The sequence below is a fragment of the Myxocyprinus asiaticus genome, chromosome 5 (assembly GCF_019703515.2).
Source record: "Myxocyprinus asiaticus isolate MX2 ecotype Aquarium Trade chromosome 5, UBuf_Myxa_2, whole genome shotgun sequence".
NCBI lineage: Eukaryota > Metazoa > Chordata > Actinopteri > Cypriniformes > Catostomidae > Myxocyprinus > Myxocyprinus asiaticus.
The window spans coordinates 17,625,076-17,644,345 of record NC_059348.1 but is presented as its reverse complement, the minus strand read 5'-3'; the positions used below and the strand labels follow the sequence as shown (position 1 = coordinate 17,644,345).

At 37.1% G+C, this 19,270-nt stretch overlaps 1 protein-coding gene across 1 annotated transcript in view; it reads left to right on the top strand.

Annotated features, from left to right (window-relative positions):
- The first annotated feature begins 12,633 nt into the window (after positions 1-12,633).
- The window catches only part of LOC127441610 (ephrin type-B receptor 3-like), a 39,136-nt gene continuing 32,499 nt past the window's right edge, over positions 12,634-19,270 (top strand). Inside the window, exons 1-3 of the mRNA XM_051699204.1 lie at positions 12,634-13,112; positions 16,967-17,031; positions 18,385-18,669. Coding sequence (XP_051555164.1) covers positions 13,049-13,112; positions 16,967-17,031; positions 18,385-18,669 — 414 coding nt within the window. The 5' untranslated portion in view covers positions 12,634-13,048. The remainder of the gene's footprint in view (positions 13,113-16,966; positions 17,032-18,384; positions 18,670-19,270) is intronic.

The window sequence follows — 19,270 nt, the reverse complement described above, 5'->3', positions numbered from 1 at the left end:
GGCCATGAGGGTGCATGGCTGGCGCTGATCCGGAGATGCTGTGTGTGTGTGCGTGCGCGTCTATGTGTTTTATGTTGTTTTAAGTTCATTTCTGTCATTAAAGTTTACGTTGATTGTTCTGCTGGTTCCCACCTCCTCCTTGCACATCTGTTACATTGGTGCTGAAACCCAGGAAGGAGGAGGGATGCACTGTCGTGGAGTCCTCGCTGCTGCTGTCCGCCAGGAGAGGAGTCGCGGCCATCCGCTGGGGGATGGAGGAGTCGCTGCCGGCTGCCGGGAGTCGGAGGAACCGCTGCCCCCCACCAGGAAGGGGAGGAGTCATTCCGTCCGCCAGGGGTCGGAGGACTCGCAGCCGTCCGCCCATGGAGGAGCGGCTGTCTTCCGCCAGAGGGCGGAGGAGTGGCTGAGGAGCAGGTGACGGCGTGTCCGGGGACCGGCGAGCAAGTTTTTTCCTCTCTCTCTGTGTCCCTCCCGCACACCCTTTCCCTCTCCCCTCTCCCTCCCCTCGTCTCACCCCAGGTTCCCAGGAGGTGGGGTGGACCATCGGCTGGCGGAACAGCCGGAAGGGCAGCATCTCCCCTCCAGAGATCCCCCATGAGTAGGCCAGTCCGGATGGCACCACGGCCTGAATCAGGCGGGGGAGGAGTGTGACAAGAATGAGGGCGTGGCCGGGCCGTGAGGGTGCATGGCCGGTGCTGAGTCAAATAATCAGCGGGAGAGAGAGATAAAGGGGAGCCGGAGACGCCAGTTCGGGAGAAAGAGAGACACACACGACCGCGCTGTGTATGTTTATGTTTGTTTTATGTTGTTTTAAGTTCAGTTAAGTCATTAAAGTTATGTTGACTGTCCTGCCGGTTCCCGCCTCCTCCTTGCCCATCCTGAACCCGTTACAATTTTCTTTAACAGTAAAGACATGCATAAAGACTGATATCTCCCATTCATCTGTCCTTTACTGTAATTCTCCACATACATTTGCTGTTGGATGGGTAGACGCCAGGACACCCCTGACTCCCAGTCAGTCCTGTGTCTCCAGTAAAGTTCCCGCAACATGTGAAAACTGGTCTATAATGGGGGCAAACAAGGATATTCAAGTGGTGAAAGCACATGTTGAGTTTGGTATTCAACAAAAAGACAACACTGTCACACTTCACATAAGATTGCTCATGTAGTATAGTCTACATGAGTAGCAAGTAATATAATGAACTCATCTACAGCCTGCTGAATATGTAATGTTAAACTACAGACATTGTTATTGCAATTCTAATGTATGATATTAACATACAATGTATAAAACATGGATACTGTAATGTCAAATATTTCCAACCACACTGATATCTATATGTAAATCACCAACAGGATTCTTCTATCCCTCACTTCTTAAAGGCTACTGTAGGTACAAACTAAAGCAGACTATAAAATGTAAACGCTTAAATATTCAAATACGTTAGGCTACTGAGAAATTTGTGGCTCCATGTATTTATTTAAGTCATTTTTCCACATACCTTCGCTGTCGTTGTGCGAAAATGAAGTTGAACAGGAACGCGCCTGCAATACTCCAGATTATAATCCTCATTATATGCGGCTATTTTGAACAAATGTGACATTCAGAGAGAAAGAGAAGTGAAATCTCCAGAGAAACATACTGCTGACTGGCGGACTGCAGCTCAAATGAATGTGCTGTTTGTTCTGCTGGAGATCGCGGAGGGGAACAGATTTCCTCTACAGCCCTGTAAATGAAGACAACTCACATCATCAAAGTCTAAGGTATTAAAACGGCGAATGAGATAAAACTACAGCTTGCGTTAAGGTATGCAATTATATCTGTAACTGAACCGTTACTTGTCAGGGTTTTTTTTTAATTATAATTATTGCAGTGACTCCAAAATGTGTACATATTATGCATCTGTTCTTGTTACGTATGCATTATAGCCTATTTTAAAATAATTATAAATTACAATTTATACAACAGCGAATTTTGCGTTAAATCCTCTGATTTACCTCATTTCACCTCACGCGCAGGCACTTGATGAAAGACCACTAGATGTCTACCTTGTACAAAATGTTATCAAAATGGTACTGCGTACTGCCTACATGTTGTTGTAATATAGTCATATTATATAATAATATATTATATGGTAAGCACCTCGTCTTTCAACTTCAACTGAAAATTGAACTTAATTGTTGACATTTGCACAACATCTTCACATGTATCACATATGAAGCATAGCTTACTTGGGCTGACAATATGATTTCAACTGAAATTCCAATGGCAGTCAAGTATGGAGGGCCAAATTTCTCAAAACTAAATTGTTAAATAATTATTGAAATATTTAAATAAATCATTGAATACATAATGAAATCGTTAAAAAAAATAATAATAATTATATTAATCAATAAATCACGAATTAAATCAATATTTTATTATTATTATTATTATTTTAGCACTAAATTTTAGTACTAGTTTGCATCCGTTTTTACTTAAGCATTATATCTGAGTTGAATTTTATTCTTATTCTTATTCGTATTATTATTATTATTCAAGCACGAGCTTCATGTATTTTCATTTTCATTTTTTAGAGTTATGGTTTTCAGCATGTCACTCAACGACAGTGGGCATCACCTTTCAAAATAGGACGTCCACTTCTATAATGATGTTCTCTCACAGAATCAACACCTTAGCCAATGTAACAGTCATTTAAAGCATTTATTTTATCCAACAATATCTGTGTGGGTTAAAATGAAGTGATTGTCAGCTATTTTAAAATCTGCAAGAGTTAAAAATCTCTTATTTTACCAAGCTCATCCGTCCATGCGGTGTGAAAAAAGCACCTAAACTAACCAGAAAGTCCAAAGGAATCGACTTTGAAAGGTAATGCCCACTGACATTGAGTGACGTGCTGGTAACCGCAACCCTGAAAATGAAAATCGAAGTTCGTGCTTAAAGGATAGTTTACACAAAAAAGATCATTCTTTCATCATTTACTCACCCTCGTGCCATCCCAAATGTGAATGACTTTCTTTCATCTGCTGAACACAAATAAAGATTTTTAGAAGAATATCTCAGCTCTGTAGGTCCATACAATACAAGTGAATGGTGGCCAGAATGTTAAAGCTCTAAAAAGCACATAAAGGCAGCATACAAATAATCCATACAACTCCAGTGGTTAAATCCATATCTTTTGAAGTTATATGATAGGTGTGGGTGAGAAACAGAACAATATTTATGTCCTTTTTTACTATCAATCTCCATTGTCATCTTCATATACTTCTTCTTTTGTTTTTGATGATTTGCATTCTTCGTGCATATCACCACCTACTGGGCAGGGAGGAGAATTTACAATTTATCCCTCTCCAAAAGACAACAACCCTTATGAGAGAGCAACATGTGTGAGGAATTCTTCCCTTACTCTCTTGATTCCCCATCACTTTGAACCGAATATTGCATACAGATTTGAGCAATTTCCTGCTGACCAAATGTTTGCTGATTGGGCCCCAGCATACCTTGGCCCACCACAAAATGAGGATAAGTGATTTTTATGAAGCACTTACAAGGTCTTATTTATTGTGCTTGTGTCAGAGCCTTGGCACTGCTTAAATCGGCCTCTGGCACTAAAGACAAGGGCCTCCATTTGGGCTGTAGCCATTCTGTGGATTAATATTAGGCTTAATGGAACGAGATGTGGCCATACAGCCAAGTGTCTGACATATAATTCATTAATGCAAACTGTTGGCCAAAGGGAAAGTGGTGACCTAATAATGTTTACTCAAATGTAAATTAGGATCTAATGACTCATCTACAGGTATTATGTGCAAAGAGGAGACAATGTTGGAACTGACAGGAATCAGTCCGGGTAGGGGGCCCTTTCGCCATGCTTTCTACCTTTGAAAGAAGATCAGATTTCAGTTTTGTTTTTTGTTTTGTTTTTTCTGAAGTTTTAGCCAGATGAGGGCCCATGCAAAGTACACTGGCAGCTTTAGTATCGATGTTAGTCTGACTTCATATATAGCCAAATTTTTTAATTTTTCTTGCCAAAATATACTTGAAACATATTGTAAATACATACTGTAAACAGCACAATTGAAGGAAATGTATTGTCCAAATTGACAATATATTTTAAGCCTTCAAATTTCAAAAAAAGGCTCAATTACATTTAATGCAATGCATTGTAAGCTTTAGCATCTGCCATACAGTTTTGGGTATGTTACTCAAAAAAAGTAGTCCCATGCAAATTACTAATTTCTTCTCTAAATTGTAATTGGATGACTTTACTGATTTTTACTGATCTTTATACATTGTTGTACATATTTCAGCTTTCACAGAAACACAAAGAGATGTACACATGAACATATGCATTCATATTTTAAATGTATTATACATAAATAATATTATTTTATAAGTAACCCAAGTAATGTACTTGAAAGTAATTACCTTAATTGAAAGGTATTAATTGAATCTGATTATAAAATGTGTTACACTACTTTTTAACCTAAAAGTAATTAGATTACAGTAACTAATTACTCTGAAATCAGATTACACCCAACACTGGTTGTAAACAGCACAGTTATTATATACACAGACAAAATATTTCGGGTAACAATTTACAATAAGGTTTCGCTCATTTACATTAGTTAATGCATTAGGTATCATGAACAAACAATGAACAATCTATTTTTTACAGCAATTATTAATCTTTGTTAATGTTAGTTAATGAAATACATGTAGTGTGTACATTTATTAACATTGTACAAAATGTAAAAACAGTGCTAAAAACCAACTAAATTGTTTGTGAAATGTACTTTTTAAATATATTTTGGATAAATTGATTTTACTAAAAATTGCCCAAACATTTATCAGGAAACATAAATAATTAAAACATGTTCAAAACACATTTATCTATTTTACAGTAAATATATCCACTATATTTTCTTGATATATTTGTGGCCATATTCGATATATTAAAAGATATACTTAAAATACATCTATTAAATCAACTCTTGAACCTCCCTAAAAAATGTACACTTAAACAATTACAGGCAAATTGAAGGTGTGCTTCCCCTCTGCCCCCTGTCGAGGGGACTAGAGTTTCAAATATGCACATGGAAGTCATGAAGGCCATTACATGGTTTGTTTTTGCATGCAAGGGTCCAAATATCGTATGTCAGTTTCTGTTTCTGTTTGAGTCTGTGCTATGGTGAGGCCTGCTTTTATTTCCCTGGATAGTTTGTGAGAGTCTGTCAGTATGGCAGTCATATTGAACAGCCTTAGTAAATATTCCTGCGCCCAACCCCCCAGTAAGCTGGTTTTCATTCACACTGTTATCCGAGCCCACTCCCAAAAGACGCACTGTCAAGCAATGCCAGACCCTGCTTAGCGTTTGATCCACAGCTTTAATTGACTGACAACAATGATGGTGCCTTTGAGGGAGGCTCGGAAAAGCAAAGTTAGACTGGGTTCAATGATAAGAGGAGACACAGATTTTGATCATTTTTGTCTTGACACCAGCCATCATCAATTCAATGAAAATGTATGGAAACAATGCAGTCCCACATTAAATAAATGGCTAATGGGATGGGTTTACTCAACTCAGAAGGCAGGAAATTGATCAATAGAAACAAACCATATCTCATGTTTAGAACCTGTCATGTCAGTTTTTGCACCTGTTCAGTATTGGGATTTAGTGTAATGAACTGACTGTATTTAAGAAACAAAAAAATTCTAGTGCTGGGGGATTTAGTTATTATGGTATCCAGGGGCGTTGCTAGTATTGGATGAGGTAAGAGGCTAGCTTTGCCAATTCTTCCCCCCTAGGTATTTGCCGGCGGATTGGGGTAACACCATTGATGTAAAAATGTCTCTTGTAAAATTCACATTGATGTGAAATGTGAAAACATCACAAACAAAGAAGAGAACATCGCTTTCAGTACATTATGATTGGCTAAACCAGTGAGCAAAGTCTTAAATAAATAGTAGTTTAATATAAGGCTAAATGCAGCCTCATTATTTGTTACTGTTTGACATAAGAGTAAAACTTAAGAGCCTCAGGAGCAATTTTTAGCTCAGAAAGTTATTTGTTAGTTAATATATAATGTTGTAATTGCATAATGTATAGAGAGAATATTTTACTCAATGGGAACAACAAATCAAATACTGTATATCCAAAAAGCAAATGGCTATATACCACATGCAATTCAGTAATCCCAATAAGCCTAAAACTGCTTTTAAATTTCAACAGAATTCCTTCCATTGTAGTTATTGCTACAAAGAATATTTTCTATTATATTATTCTACAGTGTCTGTTAACTCCAGCTGTGTTCTTTAGACACCATTTATTGGGAGTTTTACACAAATCCTGTTAAATCTTACAAATTTAATTTAAATGTGAAGACACTTAAAACAGTCGCAGAGTAGATTGGTAAAAATACAGTGTAAAAGGTGTTAAAATACAATCCAAACATAATTTTCTCTCGACCGGGGCCTACTTAATCAATGCTATGGACAAGTGCAGACAGGGGGAACACTCTCAAAATGGAAAATGAATTCTGAGTCAGCTCACTGGAGATTAAAAATGGGCAGCAAATGAATAATGGAAGAAGACCATGAAACAAAAACAGCACAGAAAATGTGGCAAGTCATCAATATTGCCTATTAAGATTGTCTCTCAATGAAAAAGTTCAGCTGAAACAACCTACTAATGCAAATGTTTTCGGTTAATTTTTGTTTCCGAGCTAAGGGACCCTTTCCTGATGTAGAAAATTGGATGATGAAGGGAATGGGGAAATTTCAATTCACATAATCTAACCTGGACTCATTTGTATAAAGTGTCTCAAAGTAAAAGTGCTGATCTAAGATTTCTGGCAAATCTCATTTCACTGCAGAAGACCAAAACTAATCCAAGATCACCACTCTCGTCCTGAAACCTGACAATTGTTTACGGGTGTGCAGCAGCTTGTGAGAGACTGTCCTGGCAAGAGTGAATGTTTGTTTAATAAATGCAACACAGACTTGAAACCAGTGATTTATACACTAAATGACCAAAAGTATGTAAACACCCAAAAAGCACACCCATATATGCTTGTTGAACATTTAGGGCATACTGAGTTGGTCATCCTTTTGCTGCTATAACATCTTCCACTCTTCCAGGAAGGCTTTCCACTAGATGTTGGAGCATGGCTTCAGGGATTTGTTCCCATTCAGGCACAAGATCATCAGTGAGGTCATGCACTGATGTTGGACTATGGGATTCGGCTCGCTATTGGCTTTCTGATTTATCCCAAAGCTGTTCAGAAGGGGTTCAGGTCTGAGCTTTGTGCAGGCCAGTCAAGTTCTTCCACTCCAGACTCAGTACATAATTTCTTTATGGGCCTCGTTTTGTGTACAGGTTCATTGTCATGCTGGAACAGAATAGATAGACAAACATTTCAATTATAATGGTGTGTAAGGAGATTGCATAGCTGTATGCCGTAATGCTGTATAGCCAAATCATACTGTTCATGTGTTACACTTGCTATAGTTTACTTCCATGTTGCTTCTTCTTCAAATAGCCAAATGTCAAATGTAAATCAAGTCAACCGCTGAAACAACAGTGCTTCCTTGGGTGAAGAAATAACATGTATGTGTACACGCATATGGGATACTGATAGTTGTGCAGAAAATCAACAAGATGTAGTGGTGATTTATATGAATATTGCTCTCATTTGTCTTGTAAATAACAAAGAAATAGATATCCTCTGATAGTAAACTTGAATATATATGAAATAATCATAAAAATGGCAACTAAAGGCCCTATACACTTTTGTTAATTAACCAATTAAAAAAACACACATTTTTGCAGTTTGGGGGAATTTTTTTTTTATTCTTTTTTTTTATAGTTAGAAGATTTATAAGAGAAAGGTTGAGAAATACTAAAGTAGTGGGGGCATAACTCCAAAAAAATGGATGAGGAGGTGGAGGTGAAACAAAGGAGGTGTAATAAGGTCTTGGTCACTAGAAACCATATGCATTTTGGAGTTAATACAGTCATTACAAATTTGCTTAATAATGTTGCTTTGAAAAAAATCTTAAACCTCTGGAGAGAACACCAAGCACACAGTTAAAGTTACAAAATAGTGGATGGGCAACAAAAATTTCACTGCTCTGGAGTCCCATCCTAAATTCAATATATAATAGAAATTATCCTGTCAGATATCAGCAATTTTCACAATAGAGCAAAACTTAATTTATGAACAAGATTGAGGTCAGGCACTCTGAAAGTCAGACTGATCTCACAATGAAATCAGAAACAGTAGGCAGATTCACAGACCGATTTTAGTTAAAGGAATATTCTGGGTTCAATGCAAGTTAAACTTAGTCAAACGGCATTTGTGGCATAATACTGATTACCACAAAAATGTATTTAGACTCGTCCATCCTTTTCTTTAAAGAAAGCAAAAACTGCAAAAAATGTAAGTCATTTTAGGGTTTTACGGTTTGTTGACATTACATCGTCATGGCAACAAAAATGTGAAAATTGGCTATAATTTTACACAGAAAAGGTTACTAAGTGATTTTATTACACTATAATTATGTTTATGTCTTGTGGCTATGCTTTTGAAAAAGTGACTATTTTAACGTTTAAAAATTGGCCTCCATTCACTTCCATTTTAAGTGCCTTACTGGAACCTCGGTTTTTGCTTTTTTTAAAGAAAATGAGGGACAAATCTAAATTAATTTTTGTGGTAATCAATATTATGCCACAAATGCTGTTGATTGAGCTTAGCTTGTATTGAACCCAGAATATTCCTTTAACTAAAATTAGGTCTGCCCCCAGTGGCCAAAACGGTAAGTGTTGTTGGGCGAATGGGCATGTGTGAGCTTCATTTACAGGGTGAAATATCCACAGAGGGGCGCCATAAATGAGTTGTTTTCAGCTCTACAGGATGAAAACAGTGAAGAGGAATGCCCAAACCTAAACTTAACCATCAGTGGAGCATAAATGTAATGTTAGAGGGAAAAAAGCAACCTCCAAATCACAATAGTCACTGATTATACAAACACAATTACTTCCTGGTTTCAACACAGGTTACAAACCCAAGTCTCACATGCTGCTGACTCATAGCGCTTCTGATTGCGCCACAGGGGAAAGTTACATGCTGGAGCCAATGCAAAATTGTCTGCTGGGCGATGGCGCTTATCGGCATAATGTGGCCAATCCTAGAGTACTGGAACTCTCGGAAACAACATGCAAACTTCCCGTGTGATCATGCTGGAAAAGCACAAACACCAAAATTTGAGAAAAACACATACTTTCGTATGCCCATCATTCTCTCCACCCATTCTGATTTGCTTCTTGTCACTGGTTAGCCCTTGAATCATTGTTGTGGTCATTGAGGCCTTGATGATCTCTACAAAGAAAGAAAAACAAAGTCTCTGATGAAGTGTTTTGAATGGAGAGAGGAAGTAGGTCACAGCTACATGGTCTATTGCTTTTGTAATGGCCTAATGCTCTTAAGTTACTGAGAAAGAATAAAAATCCATTGTCTGGCCAGAGTTTGCAAGTTCAGGGGTACCCCATGACAAAGAGAAGAGAGCAGTGACCTTTGTGATGGCATTTACCAGCTCTACTCTTGGTTTCTGAGAGAGCTCGATATTCCTGTGATTCTCAGGCTCAGCGGTGACAAAGTGAAAGCTGTTTTCATCGCCACGGCAGTCTATTGCACCCATGCGGACCGAGTGGCTCTATATTTCAGCAGCATCTTGAAAGCGAGCCACACAGGGAGACTGCTTTATCCACCTCTGTCAGCTTACTGTATTGACTCGACGCTTGGCCCTCCGGCACCCTCCCTCAGTTCTTCCTCATCCTTCTCTCTTCTACTGTCTTATGTTCCCCAGCCAAACTCTGCCAGTGGCCAACTGTCCAAACACTAAAAACACGCCCCTGTTGACATCGCTGCTTGAAACAGATGTGAAGAAGGCTGAGGATTTGAAGTTTTGTGTGTGTTATGAGCTTGATCAAAGTCTTTTGGTAATTGCTGGTGAAATCATCAGATGATCAGACATGATTGAAAATGAAAAAAATAAAAAATCGACTAGTCGAAATATATTTTTGTGGTAATCAACATTATGCTACAAATGCTGCTGATTCAGCTTAACTTGTTTTGAACCCGGAATTTTTCATTATGTATTGTGACAATTATTTTTACTTTACTATACTATTATAGCCATTCCCTGTGTGAGGTAACCCAACTAACATTTTTTAATTCCCAGAATGTTCTATGAACGTTAGGTTTAGGTTCCTAGAACGTTCCCAGAAGAACAGAGTTTTTAAGGTACTTTTATTGGTTTCAAGTTTTTTTTTGTTTTTTTACGGAAATAAAATGTTTGTTTTAGGTTGTAGGGTGAATATGAGAATAGAAATTTTACTTTCATGCCACTTTTAATTATGATCCAAATGCCATTTAGCCTGACATTATTCTTTTCCAGAAAGCTTAGGATGTCTCCAACCTCAGTCAAAATGCAAATATGAAGACTAAATACATACTAAATACTGGGGAAAATAAACCTTTGAAGACCCTCTTTGACCAGATCCCAGACTTTTTACAGCCTATACTGGTAAAGTGGAACCCATGTATTGTCAAAGTGGGACACTTCATTGTTTCCCATCCTAAACAAGTAAGAAGTATTTATTATGTTTGCAACCTAGGCTTGCATAAAGATTCAAATATTAAACTAACAATTTTCCTTTAAAGTCTCTTTAAAATATACATTAAGATTAACCATTTGTAATGTTTTAAACATTAGGGGAAAAATATCTCTGAAAAAGATAAACACGGTTAAGCATTTCAATACAGTATAATTTTGCTTGCAACTGTGTAGGCTCAAAGATTAATATAAAACCTCAGAAACATGCACAACCACAACCCAAAGATACAGGAGCTCTACTAAAACAAAATCTTCAAAACAGGGAAAATGAGCTGCATTCATTTGTATTTCATATTTATGCTACATATATATTAAAATATGATCAATAGAACAAAATTAAATAAAATCCTTCATTACATGTAAATACAATACATTATGCACTGAACTGCACTACACTGCCATTTGATCAATATATTTATTGCTATGTAGTTAATAGTAAACTCTTAACTCCTCTTTAAATCACTTGACATGCTGTCCCACTTTACCAGTATGCTTCTGGTTTAGTGGGACAGAAATAAAAAATGTTCTATAGAAAATATCTGCATTATTTTCCATATTTTATCATATACTTTCACATTATAAATCATATGCATCATTTACAAACATTAAGTCAACTATTACTTTTTTGTAACCTTAAATTTAGTGCATATGTTTATGTCATTTTCCTTACTATTGCTTTTCCCATCGGTGGTTGTGAAATGAGATCTGCCACAAATCCCAGTGTAATATAATTAACTTGGGAACCAAAGAAGATCATTAATTACTTCCCAAAGATTAGTTTAATAATGAGATTAATTTAACACTATACCTCAGGACATTAATATACAGATTTTGCATCATCAAAGATTGTCTTACCTAAAGATTGATGTTGTTTCCCTCAAAGAGTTGTTTACCACAGATCTTTGGAGGATCTCACGTGATTTCCCAGGAACCATGATGCAATGAATAAATTATAAGAGGTGTTGCTCTTCTGAGCATGACAGACATTATTAGGAACCAAAAAAGTTCATTGTTTACTTCCCAATTAGTTTAGTAATGATTGTTAACAATTTAAAGGGATAGTTCACCCAAAAATGAAAATTCTCTCATCATTTACTCATCCTCATGCCATCCCAGATGTGTATGACTTTCTTTCATCTGCAGAACACAAATTAAGATCTTCAGAAGAATATTTAAGCTCTGTAGGTCCATACAATGCAAGTGAATGGTGACCAGAACTTTGAAGCTCCAAAAAGCACATAAAGGCAGCACAAACGTAAACCATATGACTCTAGTAGTTAAATCCATGTCTTCTGAAGAGATATTATAGGTGTGGGTGAGAAACAGATAAATATATAAGTCCTCCTGTACATGCAATTTCTATAACACTGTACCTCAGCACAGGACATTAATATGCAAATTCTGCATCATCAAATATTGTCTTACCCTAAGATTGAAGCTGTTTCCCTCAAGGAGTTTTTTACCACAAATCTTTGGATGATCTCACATGATATCCCAGGAACAATGATGCAGTGATTAAGTAATAATAATAATAATAATAATAATAATTTCAATTCATAAAGCACTTTTCATTGCATAGCAATCTCAATGCGCTAAAAAAAAGTGGTTGTGATTACTTGAAATGCAATGCATGATAACATTGATTTACAGTTTTGAAGGTTGTTTACAGTGTCCCTTTGGCTTTCTGTCAACATGCATCCCATTATTTAATCAGCAGAAAGCTGGATGGTGATTTTATTATTGGCGGTGAATGACTGTTACACGAATATCTAACTTGTGGCCACTTGCCAAGTCGCTCCCTTCATCAGCAATTCCTGCAGTAAACAAACAGCGAGTGGCGCTGTGCAACAAAGAATACCTATGCATTGAATTCGGATTCTGGGGTCTTGAATGCTATTTGTCTTCATAATAGAGTATGCAATTAAAGAGTTACTCGTCATTATAATACTTATCTAAAAAGACAATTAAATGCATAAATGAAAGAACATGGGGGAGTAGTTCGTCTGTAAGTTATCTGCGGTGTCCCGCAGGGGTGTGCCTTAGGACCAATAGAGCTTTGGCCCCCTATTCCTCGCAGCTGACACTCCTCCGCGTAGTCGCAGAGAATCAACAGCTTCTTTCACACTGAGGATGATGCCACACATGTAGAATAGCAGCATGAGAGACAGAGATCTTCCGTGAGCAGTTCTGAATGAAATATGTGAAGGCATCCTTACCAACAGAAACTATGCGTTTTTTCCCAGGCGGAATTTGATACTGGTACAAGGCGTGAATTTGCCACTCCAGTACCATGTACTCTGAGATTTAACGAGCCTTTGCGTCCCGACGGCATATGGGCAAACCGCTATTCATGTTGCAACCTCAAGCTTTATGACAATGGATTATTCGCTGTTCTTATACAGCCTTTGGGTTCCCGTTATTCTCGCTGTTGAGGGTAAGTGAGAACGCTCTTTGTTACAGAGCTACTCTTGTTTCCGAGCCGCTTGTATGGTCATCAGTTGTCTGATCCCTTTTATGAAAGCCATCAAAAATATTATAATGCAAACCAAACCTAAACATGTACTCATGTTTGTGGCAGTTGTAAAATACGTGCCATACGGACCGTTTGCGGACTCGAAAACTTCGCAATTGACGTAATTAAATGTTTTATTTATTATTAGTTAATGTATTTATTTATTTACATTTTTTTTTTTTTTATTTACATTTGACGAAGTTTTAATGACGAAGTGCCGTTAATGCTTCGCTCTGCAGCTGAATACCGATAAACGAAAAATTGCGACAAATGTGCAATATTGCAGAACGTATAAAAAGACATTAAAGAAAAATTAGTGTGAGGGGAGAAGCGATAAGGTCCGTTTTATATACGGGATCATCGTTCAGTTTTACTCCATGTAAATACATGGGCTGTACCTGTGTGTGTGTTTTTCCTTTTTTTATTTTTTTATTTTTTTATTTTATTTTTTATTTATTATTATTTTTTATTTTTTATATCAGCTACGACTTATAATTCTTGCATGTTTACACAATTCTAAAGAATCTTGATTCCCAGATGTCTGTTTTCGTGAAATTATTTTGCTTAGTGTATCATATTTCTCACAGCGCTGTGATGAGATGTTTGTGTGTTAACATGTCTTCTGTATTGATACTTATGGTGCTGGTTCTCCATATGCTCTCGGCCTTTGCTATTACAACCAACTCTAAAACCATAGACTAAATCAATTCTATTAGCAATTGATGTGCTGAACAAATATGTTCTTTACACATCCCAGCATCTCTTTCATAACCAGCTTGGAAATGCAGACTGTGTTCTGCTTTGATCAATGCTTTATTTATATTATAAAAATGCCATATAGTTGTTAGATTTTCAGATGTGCTCTATGGTTTTTGTGACACATGTTTTTTTTAGGACCGCTGAAAGCCCCCTGTTGCTCTGGTGTGACACATTTCCCCCAAAGCCTTTTAAGTCACATAGACAGTGATGATAGCAGCATCACATCAGTGTAATTGCCACACGTTAATTGGCTTGTGTGATCGCAGCTGTTCAAATGACTGTACTAGATTAAGAAAAGGAGTAACATCAATGGGACAACACATTTTGCTGTTTTGAAAACAGTGGCCAGGTGAAACGTGCATAAATTGAGCCTATAGGTGTGGTTTTGAGAAGCTATTGATACCTTTGAGGTTTTTAGGCTACATCCTGTTACACTGTAAAAAAAAAAAAAAAAAAAGAATTGTCAGGTAACCGAAAAATGTCTTTCATGCCACATCTAAATTAAATGGTTTTATTCAAGTTGGAAAATGTATTTAATACACATAGGCTAAATCAACCTGACTATGTTAGGTTACACCAACAACAGTCATTTTAAAGGGTCAGATCAGGTACAAATTGCTGCTTAGTTGTAGAATTCTTGCAAATAGGTTTGCATCACCATCATAATTTTTAACATATTTCCGTTTCTGAGGGTGATAGAAATCTGTAGTTTGCATATTTGGCAAAAAAAAATAAATAAATAAATAAAAAAAAAATACATAGAGGCAATTAGTCTTCCTTGTAATTTAATGCTTGACAAATATTAATTCATATTCAAAACAAATTGCTGCTTAAAGGAATAGGTCTCATCATTTACTCACCCTCATGCCATCCCAGATGTGTATATCTTTATTTCTTCTGCAAAACACGATCAAAGATTTGTAGAAGAATATCTCAGCTCTGTTGGTCCATACAATGAAAGTGAATGGTGACCAAAACTTTGAAGCTCCAAAAAGCACATAAAAGCAGCATAAAACTAATCCACAAGACTCCCATGGTTTAATCAATGTCTTCTGAAGTGATCCAATTGGTTTTGTGTAAGAACTTACAAAAATATAACTTTTCACTATAAATCTTGACATCAGCAGTCTGCTTGGCGATCATGATTTCAAACTCGATAACACTTCCTATAGCGTTGTCTGGAGCTCTGCATATGTGTCAAGCACTAGGAAGTGTAATCGAGTTTGAAATCATGACTGTGCCTAGAGACTGCAATAGCAAGATGTACAATGGAAAAGGAGTTACATTTTGGTCTGTTCTCACCCAAAACCGATTGGATCACTTCAGAAGACATGGATTAAACCACTGGAGTCATATGGATAAACTTTATGCTGCCTTTATGTGCTTTCTTGGAGCTTCAACGTTCTGATCACCATTCACTTGTATTGTAAGGACCAACAGAGCTGAAATATTCTTCTAAAAATTTTCGTTTACACTTCGTTTACCTTACACTTCTGTAATAGCATGAGGGTGAGTAAATGATGGCAGAGTTTGCATTTTTGGGTGAACTATTCCATTAATGTGGTATTTTTTATTGTGCAAACATGCATAGCTGGCATTATTATGCACCTCAGTCGTGTCCCAGGAATCCTTAACTACAGTACAGCCAGATAATCCTTCACATTGGCCATGGCTACCTCGATTCTTCATCAGTTTCACTGTCAGGATCTCAATCGATACAGTATGTGTGTGTGTGTGTGAGTAGGTGTGTGACTCATAGGCACAAGTTTCCAAGCAGGTTTCTTAACAGGCGCATTAGTTACACTTGCAGTGTAGGTCAAGTGGGCCCGAGCACCTCAGACAAGAGTAAAAGAGGACAAGATGCATCCCGGGTCACTTGTGTCAATTCAGTCCATCTGTCTAAAGCCTCCCAGGCGCTGTGGTGTCTATATATATAAAAAATAAGGAGGTTTTGTTAGGCCTGTTAGCAGTTTTGTCACTGTGGTCGAAAGCTTGGTGATTTTCTGTTATTACAATGTTATTAGAAGTTTGTAATATTGTAATAAAACATTAATAAGACCATTTCCCTTTTATTCTTTCTGAGCATACATTGTGGAAGCATAGCAAATTTACAAAAAAGATTTATAAGAAAAATTAGTTTGGTACATCTGCTGACTGTACAAAACAAAGTTTTAAAGAACATCCTGTGTATGTTACTAATTTTTGTGAAATACACTGTAATAAGCTGCTTTGTTTGGAAATGAAAGAATTGTGACACTGTGTTCCCCTATGAAGCCATATTCGCAGATGCAAAGAGCCTTAAGGAACTTGACTGAATGCGGTCATAAGGGATTGATCTAAGCATCAATAGAACTTCACTCCAATTTTATGAATATTTCACACAGCCAGATATCCTTACAGCTATTTCATCACACAATTAGCCTTCTCTCTCTATGATTTACAGCACTATAAAAGTGGAGGTGCACTATACACATAAACACCATGTGTATGTTCGCCAGTGTGCACTGCATATGCGTATGTATTTGCTGGGGCCTTAATCAGCTAAGTTGATGTTATGCTCTAAATATTCCATGGATTTGCTTGCAGATGTGTGTGTGTCACATTAATTTGAAGCAAGCGCTTAGCTTCATCAAACACCGAATTATAAAGTGAATAAAACATTTGCATGTGTGGTTCATTTGCAGAAGCTGGCACTTGCAGTTTTGCTCCACTGATTGGAGTGTATTTAGAGAAAAGTGAGTGTCTGATGCAGAATGACACTCTGCGGAGAGCACAGGATCTGTTCTGAGATCAGCCACAGGCCAGTGCTGTAGTGTGTAGATAAATGCAGATTGCATTATTAGTGTGCAAAGTGAAAACTGTGATTACACCTTCCACAGACTATGCGTGGAATTCAAATGTGTGAAGTGCTTTGATATGCAATGGTTTAAATTACAGTTTTTAGCACAGTGATGCTCTGTTGTGTTTGCAATTGAGGCTGCTGTTGTCTAAAGCCTCACTGATTGTCTATTTTGCAGAGACGCTTATGGACAGCAGGTGGGCTACTACAGAGCTGGCATGGACAACCTATCCAGAAAGCGGGGTGAGTGTGTTTGTTTTTTCCTCATTGTAATTGTCTACAAGGGTGTGCATTTATCAACTTATACATCGAAAATTCTGTCATCATTTATTCGCTCTCATGTTGTTCTAAACTCTTATGGCTTTCTTTCTTCTGTTGAGCACAAAAGTATGGAAAAAAGATGTAATGAAAGTGAATGGTGACTGAGACTAGCATACTACCTATCATCTCCTTTTGCGTTCCACGTAAGAAAGAAAGAAAATCAGACAGATTTGGAACAACCTGAGGGTAAATCATGTCAGGACGGCAGTTTATTTCGAACATGTGACTCCTAAGAAAATTAACCAGAGCAATTGTGACCTTAAGTTTGACACATCCACTCTCCACCCCCCAAATCCACTCTGTCCCATAGTATGATTTGTCTTTGGAATGTGCATGCGAAGTCAGTCAATGGAAATGATGGGTTGCCATGGCAACAATCTTAAGCAGCTCAGCCCTTTCCGCAGGCTGGTGCTCCATGTCTGGCATCTCAAAAGCAATGCATCATCATAAGTAATGTGTTCCTTCACACCTGGAGATAAACACATGCTATCCCTCGCTGTGATGCCTATTAATTGTGTTGTGAGAAGTTCAGGAAACCCAAATGTCACCTTTGAGGAAACATTTCTATTTACCCAAACCCTCAACATGAATTTAATTGAGCATTTTAAGCTGTTCATTATTCCCACTTCCATTTAGTGCTACTTTGGGGCACAAGTTGAAGGTGTTGTCGTCTTTATAACGATATAAATCTAGATTTACTGGATTACTGGAATTGTTTTACATTTAAATTTAAATTAAATACAGGGATGGCTTAGAGAACATGGAGAATGAGGAGTGTAACAAGTTATGCTGTTTCTAGTTTTATTGCAAGGAGTGAATTTGGACTAGTGTTCAACAATATATATATATATATATATATATATATATATATATATATATATATATATATATATATATATATATATATATATATATATATATACGAATTCATATAAATTCGTACAACTTCATTTGTACCAAAACATACAGCTTAAAAGAAAACAGACACAAATAGTTTATTATCCATTGAAAAGGATGCTGGTAGATGAGTGAGGTAACACCAAGCTGACATGATTATAGGCTGATGCCGTTAATCTCTAAATATGGGCTGATTCATCAGCCTGGCCAATATATTGGTCATCACTCCCACGACACTGACTGATAAATTACTCTTCATACAATTTCACTGGTCTCTTTGTTGGAAACAGTTAAAACAATAAAAATACAGTTACTTTGCCGTTATAAAGACAGTCCATTGTACAGTCAGTCAGTGACAGTCATTTATCATCTTCTCAGTGGGAGGAAGTGAGTGGATATGATGACCACTTGAGCCCCATCAGGACATACCAGGTCTGTAACGTGCGGGAGCCCAATCAGAACAACTGGCTCCGGACAGACTTCATCCCCCGCCGAGGAGTCCTTCGAGTCTATGTGGAGCTCAAGTTCTCTGTGCGGGACTGTGGGAGTATCCCTAATATTCCTGGGTCCTGTAAGGAGACCTTTAATCTGTTCTACTATGAATCAGATGGAGACACAGCTACAGCAAGCAGCCCGCCTTGGAGGGAGAACCCCTACGTAAAGGTCAGCTTGAATGAGTTTGCCTTTTAAATAATGAATTTGCATAGAGATGTATTTTACTACATTTAGGTGAATGGTGGTATTTTCACTCTTGACTTGGGGATATATATATATATATATATATATTCTGGATATTGGATACTGGATATATACTAGATTTATTTACAGAAAGAATTAAGGAATCACAATTCCCAAAGACAAGCAATTCAGTGTGAAATAATTCTCAAAACAATCTCTGACCCAAATGTATACCCCTTGAAAGAAAAATCACAAAAGAGATCTCTTTAAAGCTAAAATGTGTCATTTTTGCACCAGTAGTATCACCAAACGGAATTGCAAAAATAATGATGGTATCAAAAATAACCCTCCTGTTTGCCATTGGAAAAAAAAAAGAAAATAATAATAATAATAATAATAAAAAAAAAAGATATCTTACCCCAAACGTAGATAATTGGTTGAGTCAATCATTTGGTCAGTATGCTCAAACAGCCAGTGAACCTGTGTTTTACACTTTTTGGGGAACTCCACCTACAAATGGCATACAGTTGTCTTCTTAGTAAGCTGGGATATGAGAAAGTATTTTAACATTGAAAAATTACACACT